Source organism: Oryx dammah, unplaced genomic scaffold, assembly GCF_014754425.2.
Source record: "Oryx dammah isolate SB20612 unplaced genomic scaffold, SCBI_Odam_1.1 HiC_scaffold_28, whole genome shotgun sequence".
In the NCBI taxonomy this organism is placed as follows: domain Eukaryota; kingdom Metazoa; phylum Chordata; class Mammalia; order Artiodactyla; family Bovidae; genus Oryx; species Oryx dammah.
Genome location: NW_024070212.1, coordinates 49,585,644 through 49,604,743, shown reverse-complemented (window position 1 = coordinate 49,604,743; position 19,100 = coordinate 49,585,644). Strand labels below are relative to the sequence as shown.

At 37.8% G+C, this 19,100-nt stretch overlaps 1 protein-coding gene and 1 non-coding gene across 4 annotated transcripts in view; one reads left to right on the top strand and one right to left on the bottom strand.

The window, feature by feature from the left end:
* Positions 1 to 7,566, top strand: part of BTBD8 (BTB domain containing 8) — a 92,591-nt gene extending 85,025 nt beyond the window's left edge. For all 3 annotated transcript variants that reach the window (XM_040232325.1, XM_040232326.1, XM_040232327.1), the window contains 2 exons: positions 229 to 2,556; positions 3,836 to 7,566. In XM_040232325.1, the coding sequence (XP_040088259.1) occupies positions 229 to 2,556; positions 3,836 to 4,305 (2,798 nt within the window). In that variant the 3' untranslated portion in view covers positions 4,306 to 7,566. The remainder of the gene's footprint in view (positions 1 to 228; positions 2,557 to 3,835) is intronic.
* A 6,676-nt stretch (positions 7,567 to 14,242) lies between these two features.
* On the bottom strand, positions 14,243 to 14,350 carry LOC120857096. Its single transcript, XR_005719578.1, has one exon. It is a non-coding gene; the product is annotated as a U6 spliceosomal RNA (small nuclear RNA).
* Positions 14,351 to 19,100: the final 4,750 nt, after the last annotated feature.

Below are 19,100 nucleotides of genomic sequence, written 5' to 3'. Positions count from 1 at the left end.
AGAGCATATTAATAATTTTACTTAAGATGCTGTAATAGGTTCTCTATATTTGTAGTAAAAAATATTTTTTATTTTATCAAGTCACTAACTCCTAATTTGTAATTGTCCATTTGATCTTATGTTACCATTTCATCATGATATCTTTTTGTTTCTTTTAAAGGATTTTAAAAACCATATTGAATTTCACTCACAAACTGGAAGATATATTTTTTAATTTTCTTTTCTTAGGATCCCAAGGATCACCAAATTCAGTAAAATCTTCAGTGTCTTCAAGGCAATCTGATGAAAATGTGACAAAATTGGACCACAGTGCAACTACAGATAAACAAACACCTAAGAGAAAAATTGTCAAGCAAGGACAAACAACTTTGCCTAAGATTAGTGCAAAAAAAGTCACAATGCCTAAAAACCCAAATCAACCTAAAAAAGGTGAAAATTTGAATAATAAAGATTCAAAACCGAAAACACTTCCTGAACAGGTTATACTGAAGACTCTGCCTTCTTCTCAGAAACCTTTAAAAAGTGAACCATCTGTTGTCCAGAAAAGTGTGTTTCTTGACGTATGTGATAATAATAACAAAGGCAGTGTTTCTGAACAGAAGACTCATGAACCTCTAACTAATCTCACAGCCAAAACCAGTGATGCAGAAGCATTTCAGTCACCGTGCATACTCGACTCACAGAAGACACTGAACAATCAAGAAAAAGAGAAGTTGGTGTTAGAATGCCAAAATACTTCAAATCTGAATAAATTAATAAAACATGAACTGGAATCAAAACAGATATGTTCAGTTAAAAGTGAAACAAATGTTTCTGGTCACAAAAAAATAGATCACTGCACCATAGCTAAAATACCTTGTCATTCTGATGAGAGTGATAATGTCGATCCAAAATTTTATAGTACCACTGATCTAAAATCCATGATTTCAAATCCAAAAGAAAACTCTTTGAACTCGAATCCAGTTTGTGACTTAGACTCAGCACATGTAGAACAACTCCATTCAGAATCAGATAGGGAGAAGCAAGTAGGGAAAAAAGATACAAACCAAAAATTAAGCATTAAATGTGTGAAAGATGTTTTACCTTGGGTTCCTGAAAAGACAGATGGTACCGTAAATTCTGGTCAAGATGACAGAAAATCTAAAATTCATGTAGAAGAAGAGACAGTTCCTAGTCACTTGTCTAATGACTCTGCCATGAATGAAGACAATCATGCTTCAGTAGGTTCACATATTTCCTCCAAGTGTTTTTTGGAACAATTATCAGGGAAAAATTCTCCTAAAGATACGGAAACAACAGAAACTTCAGAGAGCCATGCACCTCCAGAAGCGCCATTCATGAGTCACTGGAATTTGAGTACCAATGTTCTGCATCAGAGAGAGAGTCCTGAATCAGACAGTGGCAGTGCCACCACATCCTCTGATGACATAAAGCCCAGATCTGAAGACTATGATGCTGGAGGGTCTCAGGATGATGATGGGTCAAATGACAGAGGTGTTTCTAAATGTGGCACTATGCTGTGCCATGATTTTCTTGGAAGAAGTAGCAGTGATACCAGTACTCCTGAAGAATTAAAAATATATGATAGCAACTTAAGAATTGAAGTGAAAATGAAAAAGCAAAGTAGTAGTGACCTTTTCCAAGTTAATTCAACAAGTGATGATGAGATTCCTAGGAAAAGGCCAGAAATTTGGTCTCGATCTACAATAATTCATCCTAGGGAAAAAGAAAATATTCCACGAGGCAGTGTCCAGTTTGTACAGGAGGTAGATCAAGTTTCTTCCTCAGCAGATGAAACAGAAGATGAAAGGTCTGAAGCTGAAAATGTTGCAGAAAATTTCTCTACATCTAACCCAGCTCTTCAGGAGTTTCAAGGGATAATTAATCTAGCTTTTGAAGATGCAACTGAAAATGAAAGTCATGAGTTTCGTGTAACTAAAAGTTTTAAAAGGTCTGTTTTACTTTCTGTAGATGAATGTGAAGAGATAGGATCTGATGAAGGGGAGGTCCATGCTTGCTTTCAACCTTCTGTAGATTCTCTTTCACCTTCTGATGTTTTTGATGGCATTTCTCATGAACATCATGGAAGGAACTGCTACTCCAGATATTCACAAGGAAGTGAAGGTAGTGTTTTAGAATGCAGACAAAAGAAAAGCAATAGTATATATAAAAACAAAAGCTCTCCCTTGGGTCTTAGTAGCATTGACTCGTCAAGAAAAGATAAACAGAGTGCTTCAGCCACAGAAAAAAAGGGCACAACAGATGTCCTGTCCAAAGGAGGCAGACAGCTTCCTCCAGGAGATAAAAAAGTATATAGTGGAAGCAATGTGGATAATGGCTTTGAGACACACAGCAAATTTTCAGATAGTGATATAAAATCTCAAGAAAGACCATGTCATTTGGAACTTCATCAAAGAGAATCCAATTCTGACATACCAAAGAACAGCTTCACAAAGTCTCTGGACTCCTGTCGGAGTCAAGTTCTGCCTCAGGAAGGTCAAGTGAAAGAAAGCCATTCTACAGCTACCGAAAAAGCTAATATTGCTTTATCTGCAGGTAATGTACAGAAATAGACATGCTAAATTCATAAGAAAATGAGTTTATAGAATCTTAAAAGTTGTCGGTAGCCCCTGAATGTTATATTTTAGTTAGAATAACTGCTTAAGCAACAGATTCAAATTTTAAATGAAAACTGGAATTTCTTAATAGAATGAAAATTAGCTAGTTGCTCTTAATTGTTCACTTAAAATCTTAGTGAAAAATTAACATCTAATACAAATTTTGGTTGTTTATTAGAGCTAATCTACTAAGAGATTTTACATGAAAGAATAAAGAGAAAAACATAGTTTGCTATTTAGTTATTTATGTCTAATTTAACATAGGAATTCTTGACTATTAGAAATTTTATTATACATTGGATATGATTTATGAACTATGCTAATATATAAGAGGGCTGTGCAATAAGTATAGTAATATGTAACTAAAAACACTGAACTATTTTAACTAGATTAATTATTAAAATTTATATACATTTTACAGAGATTAAGACTTTCAAGATCACTATAATTCTGTTCTAAAATTTTAAGTAAAAAGATAAATTTCCTTAAAGAGATTATATTTAGAGAAATGATAACATATGAAAAAAGCCCAGGCTTATTTCATATGTATAGATGGTTTCCTGTCTAATTGTTTTGTGTTTGTCTTCCTTATTATTGTAATTTGAACTATGACCCACATTTAAAATATGCAATAGTGACTGATTGAGTAGCTATTGTATACCAAAATGAAGAAAAATACTTACCGATAGTCCCTGTTCAGCAAAATCACAAGAGTAGGGAGCTGGTAAAGTTGTACTTTTTTGTTTGTCCTTGCTTGCATCCTTCTTTGCATGTGCAATATACAAGTAAGTCTTTAGATAAAATGTATTGATCCTCCCTTTGAAACTGACTTACCTTAAACATCACCATCAAATAACCATGTCCTTTTTTCTCTTTAAGTTTCTATTGTAGTGAATTAGATATATGTGTGCATTCTGTTTATGTTTAAATAATTTTTGTTTTCTGTATCACAAGCTTTTACATTAAATTATGGAGAATTATTGTTAGTTTCCTATGTTGATTTTCCTGTTAAACATTACCTTCAAGTTTTTTTTTTTTAAACAAAGAAAAAGAAATGCCTCAAAAATCTTCTCCATTTTGTATAAATGTTATTTTTCCCATTCTGTGGGGTTTTTTTTGGACTATAACTGTTACATTGTGTTAATAGTTCTACAGAACTCTGAGGGGGTACCAACATGTGCAATTTTTACATTGTGTAGTATTATGAATTATTTCAGGAGACATAGATGGTTGTGACACAGTGGCACACATCTACATGTATGACCATCGGCCTTCAAAAACCCTGTCTCCAATATATGAGATGGATGTAACAGACGCATTTGAGCAGAAAATGGAATCAGAAACACAAGTTACAGACATGGATTTTGAAGATGAGCAACACTTTGCAAAACAAGACTGGACACTATTAAAGCAACTGCTCTCTGAACAGGACTCTAACTTAAATATCACAAATTCTGTTCCTGAAGACTTAAATTTAGCACAGTACCTAATTAATCAGACACTACTTTTAGCACGAGACAGCTCAAAACCTCAGGGTAAAGCACATGTAGACACTTTGAACAGATGGAGTGAACTAACATCTCCATTTGATGATTCCTCAGCAAGCATTACCATGGCTAGTTTTTCCTCTGAAGAATGTTCACCCCAAGGGGAATGGACAATTCTGGAACTGGAAACTCAGCATTAAGAGTGTTAACACTTCAGAAAATGTTAAAATATGCCACCTCTTTATTTTTTTGATGTTTATATTGTATCCAAATGATAACTGCATTAGCCAGATTTAGTCTATCCTTACTACTGAGGAAGTCTTTGCAATTTAGTTTGTTTATTAATATGATATCATATGTAGAAAAAAGTGGTTTTTTTCTAAAAATCTTGAGCATGTTTCCTATAATTATTGGAGAATTTAGAAGACCTACAAGGAAACCCTTGCTTTAGTTTTCCTTTCCTAACTGGTCAGTTACTTGTTTATCATCCAATAATTTAAAATGTGAATGCACAAGTAGAACAGTCCCTTTTTTCTCTGCATATGGTAACAGTAATTTAACAATAAAAAAAAAACCTTATCATCCTTGTGTCAATTTATGTAGAGTTAATCTGTGACATTCAAACTCAGGTTGGTATGGTTAGACTGATAGCTAGTATTAGGAAAAACCTTCCCTTTTCCAGCCATTTAGATCCAGGAAATTGTTAAGTAAATGCATCTCATGTTTCATTGACCTTTTTACTAAAACAAGAGAAGCAGAATTTTCTGTACCTCTTTTGGGGGATATATCCAGAGAAAGGCATCTGCTGTTATCCAAAAGAAGTAAGAAAACTGTCCATCGGTTTTATCTGTACAGTAATTCCTTTGGATGATGGGATATAATAGAATTGGCGTCTCTCAAAGCGTTGTAACTGACTCATAATTTCTCTAAAATATGTCAGAAGTAAAAAAAATCTTTTGGTTTAGAATTCCTTTTGTAATTTAACAAAGTTTGGGGGGAATTCCCTGGTGGTCCAGTGGTTAGGACTCAGTGCTTTCACTGCTGTGACCCTGATTCAATCCCTGGTCAGGGAACTAAGATCCAATAAGCCAAGCAGTGCAGCCAAAAATGAAAATAAATTAATTCACAAAGTTTTCAACAAATGACAACAATAGAGATAATCTGTAACTCTTTTGAATATCAACAACTTTAAATATACCATCATTTGGTATTCTTACACATTAGATAATATTAGCTGCTGCTGCTAAGTCGCTTCAGTCGTATCCGACTCTGCGCGACCCCATAGACGGCAGCCCACCAGGCTCCCCCGTCCCTGGGATTCTCCAGGCAAGAACACTGGAATGTGTTGCCATTTCCTTCTCTAATAATACTAACCTGTTATACCATAAATTCGTTACACTTTTTTTTAACTAGAAGCTCTACAAGGAGCACTCATTCATTCAGTCAAGACACACATTTATTTGTTCTAGGCTCTGAAGTGTGAAGATAAAAGTTTGACTCCTGCTCCTCAAAACTGAGTTCAGTTTCTAATGAAGAGAGGAAACCATATAAGGTCAAAAACAGTATTATAAGAACTTTATATCTTAAAAGCTGGATGGGAATTTAGAGGTTAGTTTAATCCCTTCAAATTCCCAAGGAAGATTCTGAAGCCCAGAGGAATTTTTAAAGTGCCCAAGGCCCCACACTGATTTGTGAGCCAGAATCCAATATTCCTTAATTTCAGTTTGATGTTATTTCTACTCCACGACATACTTCATTTGGTATATGATAGAGTCAGAAACAGCACAGATTCTCAAGACAGTGTGTTATTTTCTTTTTCTCCAAATGTGAAATTGTTATTTTAATAAACTACCTCAGAAGTTTACAAGTTTATTACTGAAACTTCATTTCCTTCATATCATACATGCAAATAGATAGTAGGGAACGAAATTTGCTTAAGTATGACGCTTAGTTAATTTCAGGAGTATGCTTTCTTACCGTGCACTTTTATGAACAACATATCTACCAGTCTGTTTCTTGTGGGACTCTGGACTAGTTCTTTATCATTCAGCAAACACATATTGAAAAATAATTGCTGAAATTTATTTAGCATTTATTAGATGTTAGACACTGTGCTGCTTGTTGTTGTTCAGTCACTCAGTCCTGTCCAACTCTTTGTGATCCCATGGACTGCAGCATGCCAGGTTTCCCTGTCCTTCACTGTCTCCCAGAGTTTGCTCAGACTCATGTCCATTGAATTGGTGATGCCATCCAACCATGTTATCCTCTGTTGTCCCCTTCTACTCCTGCCTTCAATCTTTCCCAGCATCAGGGTCTTTTTCCAGTGAGTCAGCTGTTCGTATCAGGTAGCCAAAGTATTGGAGTTTCAGCTTCAGCATCAGTCCTTCCAATGAATATTCAGGACTGATTTCCTTTAGGATTGACTGGTTGGATCTCCTTGCTGTCCAAGGAACTCTTCAAGAGTCTTCTCTAGCACCACAGTTCAAAAGCATCAGTTCTTCAACACTCAGCCTTTATAGTCCAACTCTCACATCCATACATGACTACTGGAAAAACCATAGCTTTGACTATACAGACCTTTGTCAGCAAAGTGATGTCTCTGCTTTTTAATACACTGTCTAGGTTTGTCATAGCTTTTCTTCCAAGAAGTGTCTTTTAATTCCATGGCTGCAATCACAGTCTGCAGTGATTTTGGAGCCCAAGAAAATAAAGTCTGTCACTGTTTCCATTTTTTTCCCATCTGTTTGCCGTGAAGTGATGGGACCAGATGCCATTATCTTAGTTTTTTGAATGTTGACCTTTAAACCAGCTTTTTCACTCTCCTCTTTCACTTCATCAAGAGGCTCTTTAGTTCCTCTTCACTTTCTGCCATTAGGGTGGTGTCATCTGCATATCTGAGGTTATTGATATTTCTCCCAGCAGTTTTGATTCCAACTTGAGCTTCAACCAGCCTGACACTACTAAATGCTTTAAATACCCATTAACATTTAATTCTCACAACAGTTCTATGAGATGTATTCTTACATTTTTTTTTTTTTTTTCCCAAAACAAGAGACACCTTGGGAAGGGGCACCTGGCCAGAGAGCAGCAGGGTAAAGGAACCCAGGAGAGCTGTTCTCCTCTTATCTTTATTACACCTGAGGAAACTGATGTAGCATCCTTACCTGAGATCAGCTATCCCAGTGGAAGGAACTAAAAGAGAACTAACACGTTATACTGTTGTTTGGTGGATAACGATTGTATATGGTCAGAGTTGTAAGAGCTCAGAGAGAAAAGCTATGAACAGATTGTCAGGAAGAAAAGATTAGAGAAAGCTTCTTAGGGCAAGTAATATTCAGTGAATGACTATAGAATTTATTTAAAGAAAGGGCTTGATGGCTGCAATCTTGTTGGAAATATAGGTCAGATGACTTGATGCACTTTTATAGAAAGTACGTTGCTTTTTCTTAGATAGAGTGTTACAGTCAATAAAAATATTGAATAGAAATGTTTTAAAAAGATGCTTTTATGCATAGTTTACCTAAGACTCAAAAACTCCATACCAAAAAAAAAAAAAATTTAACTTTTAAAAAATTTGAGTTCTTGGTGCAGGACTGATAAAGATTACCAAGAGAGAAGCAACCCAAACTCATATACTGGCTGTGGGAATGCAAACTGGTACATCTTCATTCAAAAGCTGACAGATATAACTAAACATATTCAAGAAAAGCTAGTGCCTATGCTCTAAATAAAAAGTACCTGTACTAAATGGTTCGCAGCAGTAATGAGGTATTGCCTCACACCAGTCAGAACAGCTATTATCAAAAAGTGTACAAATAATAAATACTGAAGAGGGTGTGGAGAAAAGGGAACCCTCATACACTGTTGGTGGGAATGTAAATTGGTGCAGCCACTATAGGAAATAGTATGGTGCTTTCTTAAAAAACTAAAAATAGACTATGGGAAACAGTATGGTGTGTCCTTTAAAAACTAAAAATAGGCTAACATACAAGGGAGGAAGTGTCCAGAGAGTAGAGTAGCAGGAGGATCGGGTTTGCATTTTAGAATGATCACTCTGGAAGCAGTAAAAGTAGGACTGAGTGGGGCAGGATTCAAGGCAAGGAGACTAGTGATGAGTTAAAATAACCAAGGCTTCAACTAGGGCAATAGCTGTGGAGAGAGAAAGGAGTGGACATATCTGAGAGATTTAAGAGGTGAGCTGGAAAAACTTACTGATTTGAGGACAAGAGGAGGGAATCATCTTAGAAGACTCAGGTTTCTGACTGAAGTGCCTGGGTAGTGGATGATGTCATTAGCCAAAAAAAAAAAGAAGCAAGCTCAGGAGTGAGGATGAGTTTAATCTAGGACATACTGAGTCTGAGATGCCTGTGAGACATTCAAGAGGCTTGACAATATACTGTGGAAGTGTCAGAAAAACATGAAGACCAAAAAGGAGTATTCAGAAGTAAGAGAACTTGGGAGCCAAGGATAAGAGGAGACAAGTGGTGAACATATAGTCGCCACTCATCGGAGATGGGCAAATCAAGGCTGAGATTCTACTCTAACCTATCAAAGTGGCAAGGATTTTTACAGTAATTTGTGAAAACAAATTCAATGTTAGCAAGAGAATTAGTAGGTTTGGGGTCCTCCGAATGTTACAATGGGAGTGTAAATTACCTTTCCAGGAAGTAATTAGGCAGTCTATGTTAAGAATGTTCATAACTTCATATCCTTAACCTTGTCCTTTGCCCTCATGGGATCTACCATTAAGAAATAAGAATTTGAGACAAAATTTGTCTACAAAATGTTTATCAGAGAGATCCATAAGTGAAAACTGAAAACCAGCTAAACGCCAACAGTAGGAGAAAGGCTAAATTATGATACAACTATATAACACATTATGCAATGATTACAATTGCTTTCAAAAAATTCTGTTTAATGTCAAGAGAAAAATACAAGAAAAACCCAAAGTATTTACTTATAAATAAAATATACAGTTTTGTATATTAACAAGTACATAGAAGGGACTAAGTGTTAACAGTGATTGTGATTAAGTGGTGATTACTATTTTTATGTTTTAACTCATATTTTCCATGTTTTCTACAAGGCACAGAGGAATACATAGGGTTTTTGTTTGTGTTTAGGTAAGTTGTAGTGGTTAATAGTGCCAAATGCTGTTTGAAATATCAAGGTGCACACTGAGACTGCTGCTGCTGTTGCTAAGTCGCTTCAGTCATATCCGACTCTGTGTGACCCCATAGACGGCAGCCCACCAGGCTCCCCTATCCCTGGGATTCTCCAGGCAAGAACACGAGTGGGTTGCCATTTCCTTCTCCAGTGCATGAAAGTGAAAAGTGAAAGTGAAGTTGCTCAGTCATGTCCGACTTAGCGACCCCATGGACTGCAGCCTACTAGGCTCCTCCATCCATGAGATTTTCCAGGCAAGAGTGGGGTGTCATTGTCCATTGGATTTGGACATGAGGACTTTATTGATAGTTTTTGTCAATTTTCTTCAGAGTAGTAGTGAGTACAGAAACTAGACTACAGTGGGTTGAAGGGTGAACAGGAAGTAAAGTAGAACTTATCTTTTCAAGGAGCCTAACTGAAAAAGAGACAGTGATAGCTTGAAGTTACTGTTGTTTTTAAAAGTAATTTTAGCACTTTGAAAAAAGAGGTTGAGAATAATCAATGAATCAGGGGCAATCAAGGAAGAGGCAGGAGGAGGTGGGATCAGGCACAAAGGATACTAACTGATACAGGGCATTTCAAGGCACCTGAGGTGTTTAAATAAATAAAGCACTGGATGCATGCAGTGGAAGGCAAAGCTGGGAAAGTACAGGCAGGCCAAGACATGAAGCACCTGGAAGCTATGCCAAGGGCTGTGGGAAAGCCATTTAGGCAAAGACGTTAGATATTTAAAGTTATTGTCAAAGGCAGACATAGAACTATTTTCTAAAGATTACTCTAGCTGCATGTGTGTGCGCTAAATTGCTTCAGTCGTGTCTGACTCTTTGCGACCCTGTCAGGGGTCTGTCCATGGGATTTTCCAGGCAAGAATACTGGAGTAGGTTTCCATGCCCTCCTCCAGGGCAACTTCCCCACCCAGGCAATGAACCGTTCTCTCCAGATTCTCCTGTACTGGCGTACAGGTTCTTTACCACTAGTGCCACCTGCTTTGGAAAAATAGAGAGGAGACTGCAGGAAGGAAGAGTCATGCTGTGCTGTGCTTAGTCACTCAGTTGTGTCTGACTCTTTGCAACCCAGTGAACTGTAGCCCACCTGGCTCCTCTGTCTATGAGGACTCTCCAGGCAAGAATACTGGAGTGCCCTCCTCCAGGGGAACCTCTCAACCCAGGAGTTGAACCAGGGTTTCCTGCAGTGCAGGTGGATTCTTTACCAGATGAGCTACTAGGGAAGCCCACTGGAATAATTAAGGAGAAAAAGAGGCCCAAACTAAGGAAAAAATGGCCAAGTTGGAAATAAGAGGATGGCTTTAAGAGATAATTAGGAGTAATTTTGATAGAATGAACAAGTTCAGTTGAGTTCAGTTCGGTTCGGTTCGTTCATTCAGTCTTGTCCAACTCTTTGCAAGCCCATGGACCGCAGCACGGCAGGCCTCCCTGTCCATTATCAACTCCCGGAATTTACAAACTTATTTCCATAGAATGAACAAGAAGTGGTTACAAATTGAGTATGAAGACCTGCAAGAAGGGATGAAGGGGACCCCTCTTCTTATCCCAGATTTCTAATAGGTAAAAAACGGAAGGCTGATGGTTTGTAGTTGCAAAAAAGATAATTTTCAACTTGAATACGTCTTAATTGAGATGCAATTGAGATAACCAAGGTATGCAATATGTCTTTCAAAATTCAGAAACCTACCAAACTAGTGGTTACCAGGGAGGGAGAGGAGGGTGGGGAGGGGCAAGATATGAGTAGAAAATTAAGAAGTACAAGCTATTATGTATAAAATAAGCTACAAGGGCTCTTTGAGGAAAACACGGTCACTGCTGCCACAGCATCCCAAGGCCACCGGCTCCTGCTCCTGACTCACTGCTGTTTGGGCAGCCATGGCTCTTACAGATGCTTGCAAGACTCCTGTGGACCCAGAGGTGGCTGTTCACCAGATTAGGATCTGCCTCACCAGCTGCAGCTGTGAAGCCTCTGGAGAAGGTATGTCCTGACCTGATCAGAGGCCTGAAGAAAAGAATCTCAAAAGTGAAGGGATGCGTTCAGATGCCTACCAAGACCCTGAGAATAGCTACAAGGAAAATTCCTCGTGGTGAAGGTTCTAAGACCTCGGGATCATTTCCAGATGAGGATCCACAAGTGACCCGTTGACCTGCACAGTCCTTCAAAGGTTGTCAAACAGATCACTTCCATCAGTACTGGATCAGAAGTGAGGCTGGAGTCACCACTGCAAATGTTTAAATCAACATTTTTAATAAATGAATAAGCAGTTGTTATCCATAATAAGCTACAAGGATACACTATACAGCATGGGAATATAGCCAATATTCTATAATGACTATAAATGGAGTATAATCTTTAAAAATTGTTAATCACTATATTGTACACCTGTAACATATAATATTGTACATCAACTATGAAAAGTGAAAGCAAAAGTTGTTCAGTCGTGTCTGACTCTTTGCAACCCCATGGCCTATACAGTCCATGGGATTCTCTAGGCCAGAATACTGGAGTGGGTAGCCTTTCCCTTCTCCAGAGGATCTTCCCAACCCAGGGATCAAACTCAGGTCTCCCGCATTGCAGGTGGATTCTTTACCAGCTGAGCCACAAGGGAAGCCCATACATCAACTATACTTCAATAAAAAGAAGAAAAATAAAACATGTAACATATGATACTTTAATATAATCTTGTGATAAAAAAGCACATGAAACCCAGAAAAACACATAGAACTCCAAAACAGAAAACATAAAATATGGGGACTTAGGTGGTCCAGTGGCTAAGACTGAGTTTCCAGTGCGGAGGGTCTGGGTTCAAAGCCTGGTCAGGGAGCTAGGTCCTACATGCCAAGACTAAAGATCCCGTATATAGATCTCTCATGCTCCCAGCACAGCCAAATAAATAAGATATAAGATTATTCATTTGGTTATTTAAACTTTAGAACTAATATATGTCCCAGATATCACAAACAGAATGAAGGGGAAAAAGATAAAATGAGGGGTAATTTTTTCCTTTCAACAAAAGTTAAAGGGCAAATGGTTGGTAAATGATCAAAAGATGTTTAACGAGACTCAAGCATCAGAAAAAAACCATAAAAGTTTTTGAAAATAATTGTAGATTAATAAGTAATAAATTTGATAATTGAGACTATTATTACTGACTACCCACTAAACATTTTAATTACTTAGGAACTATGAGTGAAAACTAATTAGACACTTTGGCAACATAAAAAATTATTGGAGTTAATTAGATTTAACTAAGCAATTGAAATAAAGTAGAAAAACAATTCCAAGTATTATTATACTATACAAGTTTACATTACTGGTCAAATCAGATACCTTGCTTGCAATTCAATTTCACTTCTAATTTTGAAAATCAAGCTAAAATTCTGGGCAGATTACATTAAAATCAATCCAAGAACAGTATGTGGGGTGTATTTTTCATTGTTAGTGAGACAAGAAGATCTACTAAGGAGGAAATGAAAGCATTTTGTTTGGGCTGTTGTGTGTGGCACAAATACTTGAGTCAGTTTGTATTACCACACAGACCTACTTACAGCATATCAGTTTCGAACAGCTATTACTGCCATCACGGATTTAACACCCTTATTTGCTGCTTTTAAATATTTTTTAGAAACAAATAAATCATAAGATCCTTGTTCAACTCCTTTTGCCATAATTTTTTTCTTAAAAATTACTGGTCATTTTAAACTTTATTTGGACATAATATTGACTTAACAACATAGAAACAATAATTCAGTCAGTAGACCCTAAAGTTAGTAATACTATTGCTAACTGAAGAAAAATATTACATAGGTAAGAATTCCTAGGGGAAAAAAAATGAGTTTTCTCAAATGCTTTTTTTGGAAAGATATGACTAGATACCTGACTCATCTGTGGGAGAGATGCTTCATTTGTGTATGAAAATATAAATCATCTCATTATCATGTTTCAGTCCCCTTTATGTTAGTCACCAGTAACATGACTGTGTCTTTATCAATTTTTATTGACTATTTACCCTAAGTGAAAAGTTGAAGTATATATAGTTTCTTTAAGTAATTTGTATCCTAAAAACTTCATAAGAAAAAAAGTAGGAAAGCAAATTAGGAATATTTACAAGAGATATGTCAAAGATTTATCTTCTTAATATATATATATCTCATTTATCAATCAGAAGAATGCTAATAGCCCAATAGAAACCTAGGTTAAAAGTAAAAAAAAAATAACAAAAGAAGAAATAGATGGTCAATAAAAATACAGGGATGATATAATGTATTCATTTCAGTTCACTTCAGTCGCTCAGTCATGTCCAACTCTTTGTGACCCCATGAATTGCAGCACGCCAAGCCTCCTGTCCATCACCAACTCCTGGAGTTCACCCAAACTCATGTGCATCGGGTCAGTGATGCCATTCAGCCATCTCATCCTCTGTCGTCCCCTTCTCCTCCTGCCCCCAATCTAGCATCAGGGTCTTTTCCAATGAGTCAACTCTTCACACGAGACAGCCAAAATATTGGAGTTTCAGCCTCAGCATCAGTCCTTCCAATGAACACCCAGGACTGGTCTCCTTTTGGATGGACTGTTTGGATCTCTCTAAAGTGGATGGGCTGCTGCTGCTGCTGCTAAGTTGCTTCAGTCGTGTCCGACTCTGTGCGACCTCATAGACGGCAGCCCACCAGGCTCCCCTGTCCCTGGGATTCTCCAGGCAAGAACACTGGTGTGGGTTGCCATTTCCTTCTCCAGTGCATGAAAGTGAAGTCGCTCAGTCATTTTTGACTCCTAGCAACCCCATGGACTACAGCCTACCAGGCTCCTCCATCCATGAGATTTTCCAGCCAAGAGTACTGGAGTGGGGTGCCATTGCCTTCTCCAAAGTGGATGGGCAGTCCTCTTCTTTCCCTGAAAATTTCTCTAAAGTAGATGGGCATTCCTTCTCTTCCTTTCCAGAGCACAAACATATTCTTTTTCTTTTCTAAAAATATGGAAAGCTTCATGAATGTGCATGTTATTCTTGGGCAGGGGCCTTGCTAACCTTCTCTGTTTCATTCCAACTTAGTTCATGTGCAGCCCAAGCAGGGCTTCCCAGATGATGCTAGTGGTAAAGAACCCTCCTGCCAAAGCAGAAGTCGTTAAAAGATGCAAGTTTGATCCCTGGGTTGAGAGGATTCCCTGGAGGAGGGCATGGCAACCCATCCCAGTATTCTTGCCTAGATAATCCCATGGAGAGAAAAGCCTGGCTTCAATCTATAGGCTACAATCTATAGGGTCACGAAGAGTCAGACACAACTGAAGCAACTTGGCATGCAAGCACACAGCCCAAGCAAACATGCACAAATGTGTTCTATCAGTCCTCTTTTGTACTAGGAGGATGAGGGCCACACCCTAGAGATGGCAGAGTTGTAACCCAGGTATATGAATACCTTGTGAAACCACTATAGTAACCCTGGACTACCTAGCTTAAGATTGCTATTACATAAGGGAAGAGAACTTTGTATGTTGAACAGTATTTCTAACTACTGTTCATTTGAATTTTCTCTTACATGCAGGCAAACACAAACCTAATTGATGTATTACATTTGAATACATAACTAAAAAGAAATATGTTAACACATTGTTTGTAGTTAAACACATTGGTTGTAGGATTTTGGGATTTGTTGCTGATTTATATATTTATTCTTCTTTCTGTTTTTTACATTAAATATATATTAACTACTCAAATAATAAATTTTCACTAAAAATACTGAAAAAAATAGGAATTATTTTTCCTAACAGTTTTTGTAATGATTGTAGATATTGTGAGTGAAAGATAAAAAATGGATCTCATTGTGTCTTTAAAAGATAGATGATAGCCTTTAATATTATCATTAAAATTTTATACACTCAAAACAAGTCAAATGAGTTTAAAAGCTTAGAATTAGGAAAAGAACCCATTCATTTCAGTTATTTTCATCAAAGTTATGTATGCATTTGAAGAGTGAAATGGTTCTGCAAATTTTAGTAAAAAACCATCAGTCCCCTGCTCTCCTCCTTCCCAAATCCCACTTCCTATAGCAACCACTTTCAATCGTGTGTGTCTTAGTCACTCAGTCCTGTCCCGATTCTTTGCACCCCCATGGACTGTAGCCTGCCAGGGCCCTCTGTCCATGGGATTCTCCAGCAAGAATACTGGAGTGGGTTGCCATTTCCTTCTCCAGGGGACTTTTCTGACCCAGGGGTCAAACCTGGGTCTCCTGCATTGCAGCCAAATTCCTTACCATCTGAGCCACCAGGGAAGGTACGCTATTACTTGTTTGCTTCTATTTCCCCAAATAACATGAACCACTCCCACTCCACCCCACCCCAGCTATGACAGAATTGTTGTTACAAATTGACTTTAAAATTTCAGATATTATTTATTGTCTCACTCCAGTAAATGAGAATTTGGTTCTCATTTACCCACACCTATTACCCAACATAGTTGTATAGTAATTTTAGTTGTATCAGAATTTATAATTTACATTATTATAATTATTATAAAAACTACTTACTGCTAAGTAAGTTAGTAATATTATTACTTTTCATTGCATTTGGCTTTTTTTTCCCTCTGGAGTTATAACTGTTGCTCTTGTTGAGAAGTCTGATGCTATTCTAGTTCTTGATTCTTTATAAGTAGTCTGGAGAAGTTTAGGATTCTCTCTTTGTTCTCAGTGTTGTAGAATAGTATGTTTCTGTGCTCAATGTGGGTATATTTTAATCTATATATTAATATTGTCCTAAGCATTTGGTGAGCCTTTTCACTTTGGAAACTCACATCCTTCAGTTCTAGAAAAAGTTTCTAAATTAGTTGACACTTTCTTCCTCCTCTGTTTTTTCTGTTCTGTGTTTTTGGAACTTTTAGACATGAGAACATTAAATACATATTTCTTCATATTAATCTCTCTGTGTTTGTGCTTTACTTCTTGAGGTATTTCCTTGTTTATCTCCCAGTCCTTCCATTCAACTTTTCATTTTTCATTATTGCTATAATACTATATTTTTTACTTTGTTCTTTGAAATTTCTCTTCCTAATAGTATTTTGTTCTGAATCTTTGGATGTAACATTTTCCCTACCTATCTGAAGATATAAATTATCTTTTTACTGGAATATAATTGCTTTACAATGTTGTGCTTGTTTCTGCTATACAATGAAGTGAATCAGCTATGTGTATACATATATCCCTTCCCTCTTGACACCGCCGCCGCCCCCGCCCCGTTCCACCCATCTAGGTCATCACAGAGCCCCAAGCTGAGTTTCCTGTGCTTATTAGCATGTCTCCACTAGTTATCTGTTTTCACAAGGAAGTGTATATATGTCAGTGCTAGTCTCTAAATTTGTTCCACCCTCCTGTTCCCCAACTGTGTCCATATGTCCATTCTCTACGTCTGCATCTCTATTACTCTCTGCACAATGAGTTTCTCCAAATTTTCTTTTCTCTATATATCTGTTTCAGTCTCTATTTTTCACATTAGAGAGGTTCCTGGGCTGTTTGCTCATACTTTAGCGACTCAGAAGCTTTTCTGAAAACTATGTGTGAGTGAGTGGGGTTGCTGATGACAGCAAGCCTCTCTGTGGGGTCAGCGATGGGGCTCAATTGTTGTGAAACACCAATGTCAGCATCTTGAGGTCTTTTCACCCAACCTGGTTCAACTCCTCATAGAGCAATTTTCCTATCTCCTGCCTGGAGGAAATGACTTTTGATATGAATATTCTAGGATGTGACTGTAGAAGGGCTGGGGTCTCACTTTCCAGGTGTAAATGTTCTCTTATCCTATTTTCGGCAAACTCCACTTCCAACCTCACCTGTAGTGTCCTGGTCAGAGACCTTCACGTTACCCTGTCCAGAGAAAGAACCTCTGGCTCTGCTGAAGTGAGGGAGGTAGAGTCACCTGGATGCGAGGAGGGCATCTTAGGTTCTAAGTGCTTCTTAAACAGACTTTTAAAAATTCTTCTGAATTTCTGTCACACCTCTAGTACACCAGAACCTCTGGGACAAATTCCTAAGCCTTGGGGATTTCTGAGTCACTTTTTGACTCTCCCCATTGCTGGCCTAGTTTTTAGCTTTCTTGAATTTATTAGGTTAGTTATCATTCCCTTTGTGTCCAGATGCACAAATGTGGTTATCATCCCCTCTACAATTCTCTTTAGTCTTTGCTAATGTATATTTTTATTCTTATTTAAATATCTTAAACATAATTTATAAGATTTAAATGGACTACTTTTGTCATTTTGTTTTAGATTAGTATGGTTTATGGTTCCTTCTTGGTTTTGTCTTTTTCTCTATAAGATCAGATTTTATTTGTTTTTCTCTAGTTTTTGAAAAGTCACCATTCTGTTTGGTTTTAATATATTTAATTATTTATTTTGGTTGCACCAGGTCTTCACTGCAGCATGTAGGATCTTTAGTTGCAACATGCAAACTCTTAGTTGTGGCATGTGGGATCTAGTCCCCCAACCAGTGATCAAACTCAGCCCCCCCACACTGGGAGTAGGGAATCTTAGCCACTGGACCACCAGGGAAGTCCCTCAATGTTCTATTTTTAATTCTCCGATCAGTTAACGTTATTTTCCCTAAAATACTCTTGGACTTCTATGTCTCCAATTTACAAGAATCAAATGTGTAAGTCCACTTCTTTAGTTTCCCCTATTTAAGATAAGGAATTAGTACACCTCTCTCTCCATCACTCTCCTGTTATGTCCTTTTCTTCTTTCTCAGATATAGAGATATTTTGAATGTTTAGATCCTGATTATCATTCAGAATTTTTACATATCTTTCCTTTTAAGAGTATTTTGACTTGTTTTAGCTCAGCTCTCTAGAAACAGAAGCTAAGGCAAAGCTTGGGGAATTAATGTTTTGTTGGAGGATTCAATCCCAGGCAAGCAATAATGAGGGAAAAAGTAAAACAGAGAAGGAAGCAAACAGAGGGTGGCAAATTGTGCTCAGCTTTATGAGAAACAGCTGGTTTCTCGGTTACACAGGACAACTTTGGAGAGGCTAAGGGAAGTTCTAAAGTTTGGTACAATCAGGGAAGAAGAGTGAACAATTATGTGCTCACTCCTCTCTTTTCTCCCATTGCTCAAAATATGCTCAGTGAGGGTTAACAACTCCTCAGCTCTAGCTTGTGGCAGGGCCCCTGCTGGCAGCTCCTGGAGCATCCAATGCCTACGTGGAGGCCACGGGGCCTTACAGCTCCCACTGCAGCATGTACGGCAGAGTCCCTGACCAAGCTGGCCCGAGAAGGCTGAGCCAGCTGGTGTATCAGGAGACCGAGTGCAGCTGGAGCCATCAGGGCTTCCTACCGAGGGCATGGAGCCCTTAACAGAGTTGCTTGGGCTGGGAAGCAGAGCAAGTGTTGAGCCTTGCGGGACAAGAAGTGGAAAGGATCTGAAGTCGTGCGTACGTGAGTTGCATTACATTTATGTTTAGCCTTCTGTGGCCAATATTTATAATTCTTTAGATTTATATCTTCATTTAACTTGTCTAGTACCTGTTGTCAGTCCTTCTTATCCCTCAGTTGACAGAAAAATAGCATGTAGTAATTAACCTGGTACGGCAGCAGAGAAGGGCAAGGCTAACATGATTTTTTGTTCTTTCTAGGTATCATCTTTTGTTTCCTTCACAGATGTCTGAACTGCTTATTCTGTAGCACTGTAATTTAAAAATCGTTGTCAGGCCATGTCTAGATGTAGGTATCTGTCATTTATTTTTGCAGAAACATTGCTATTCCTCTCTGCATCGATGGGCTTTTTTTCTCATCAGGAAACCGTTCTTCCCATCAGACATTTGATTTTTCTCCCATTTGTTTGGTTTCTTT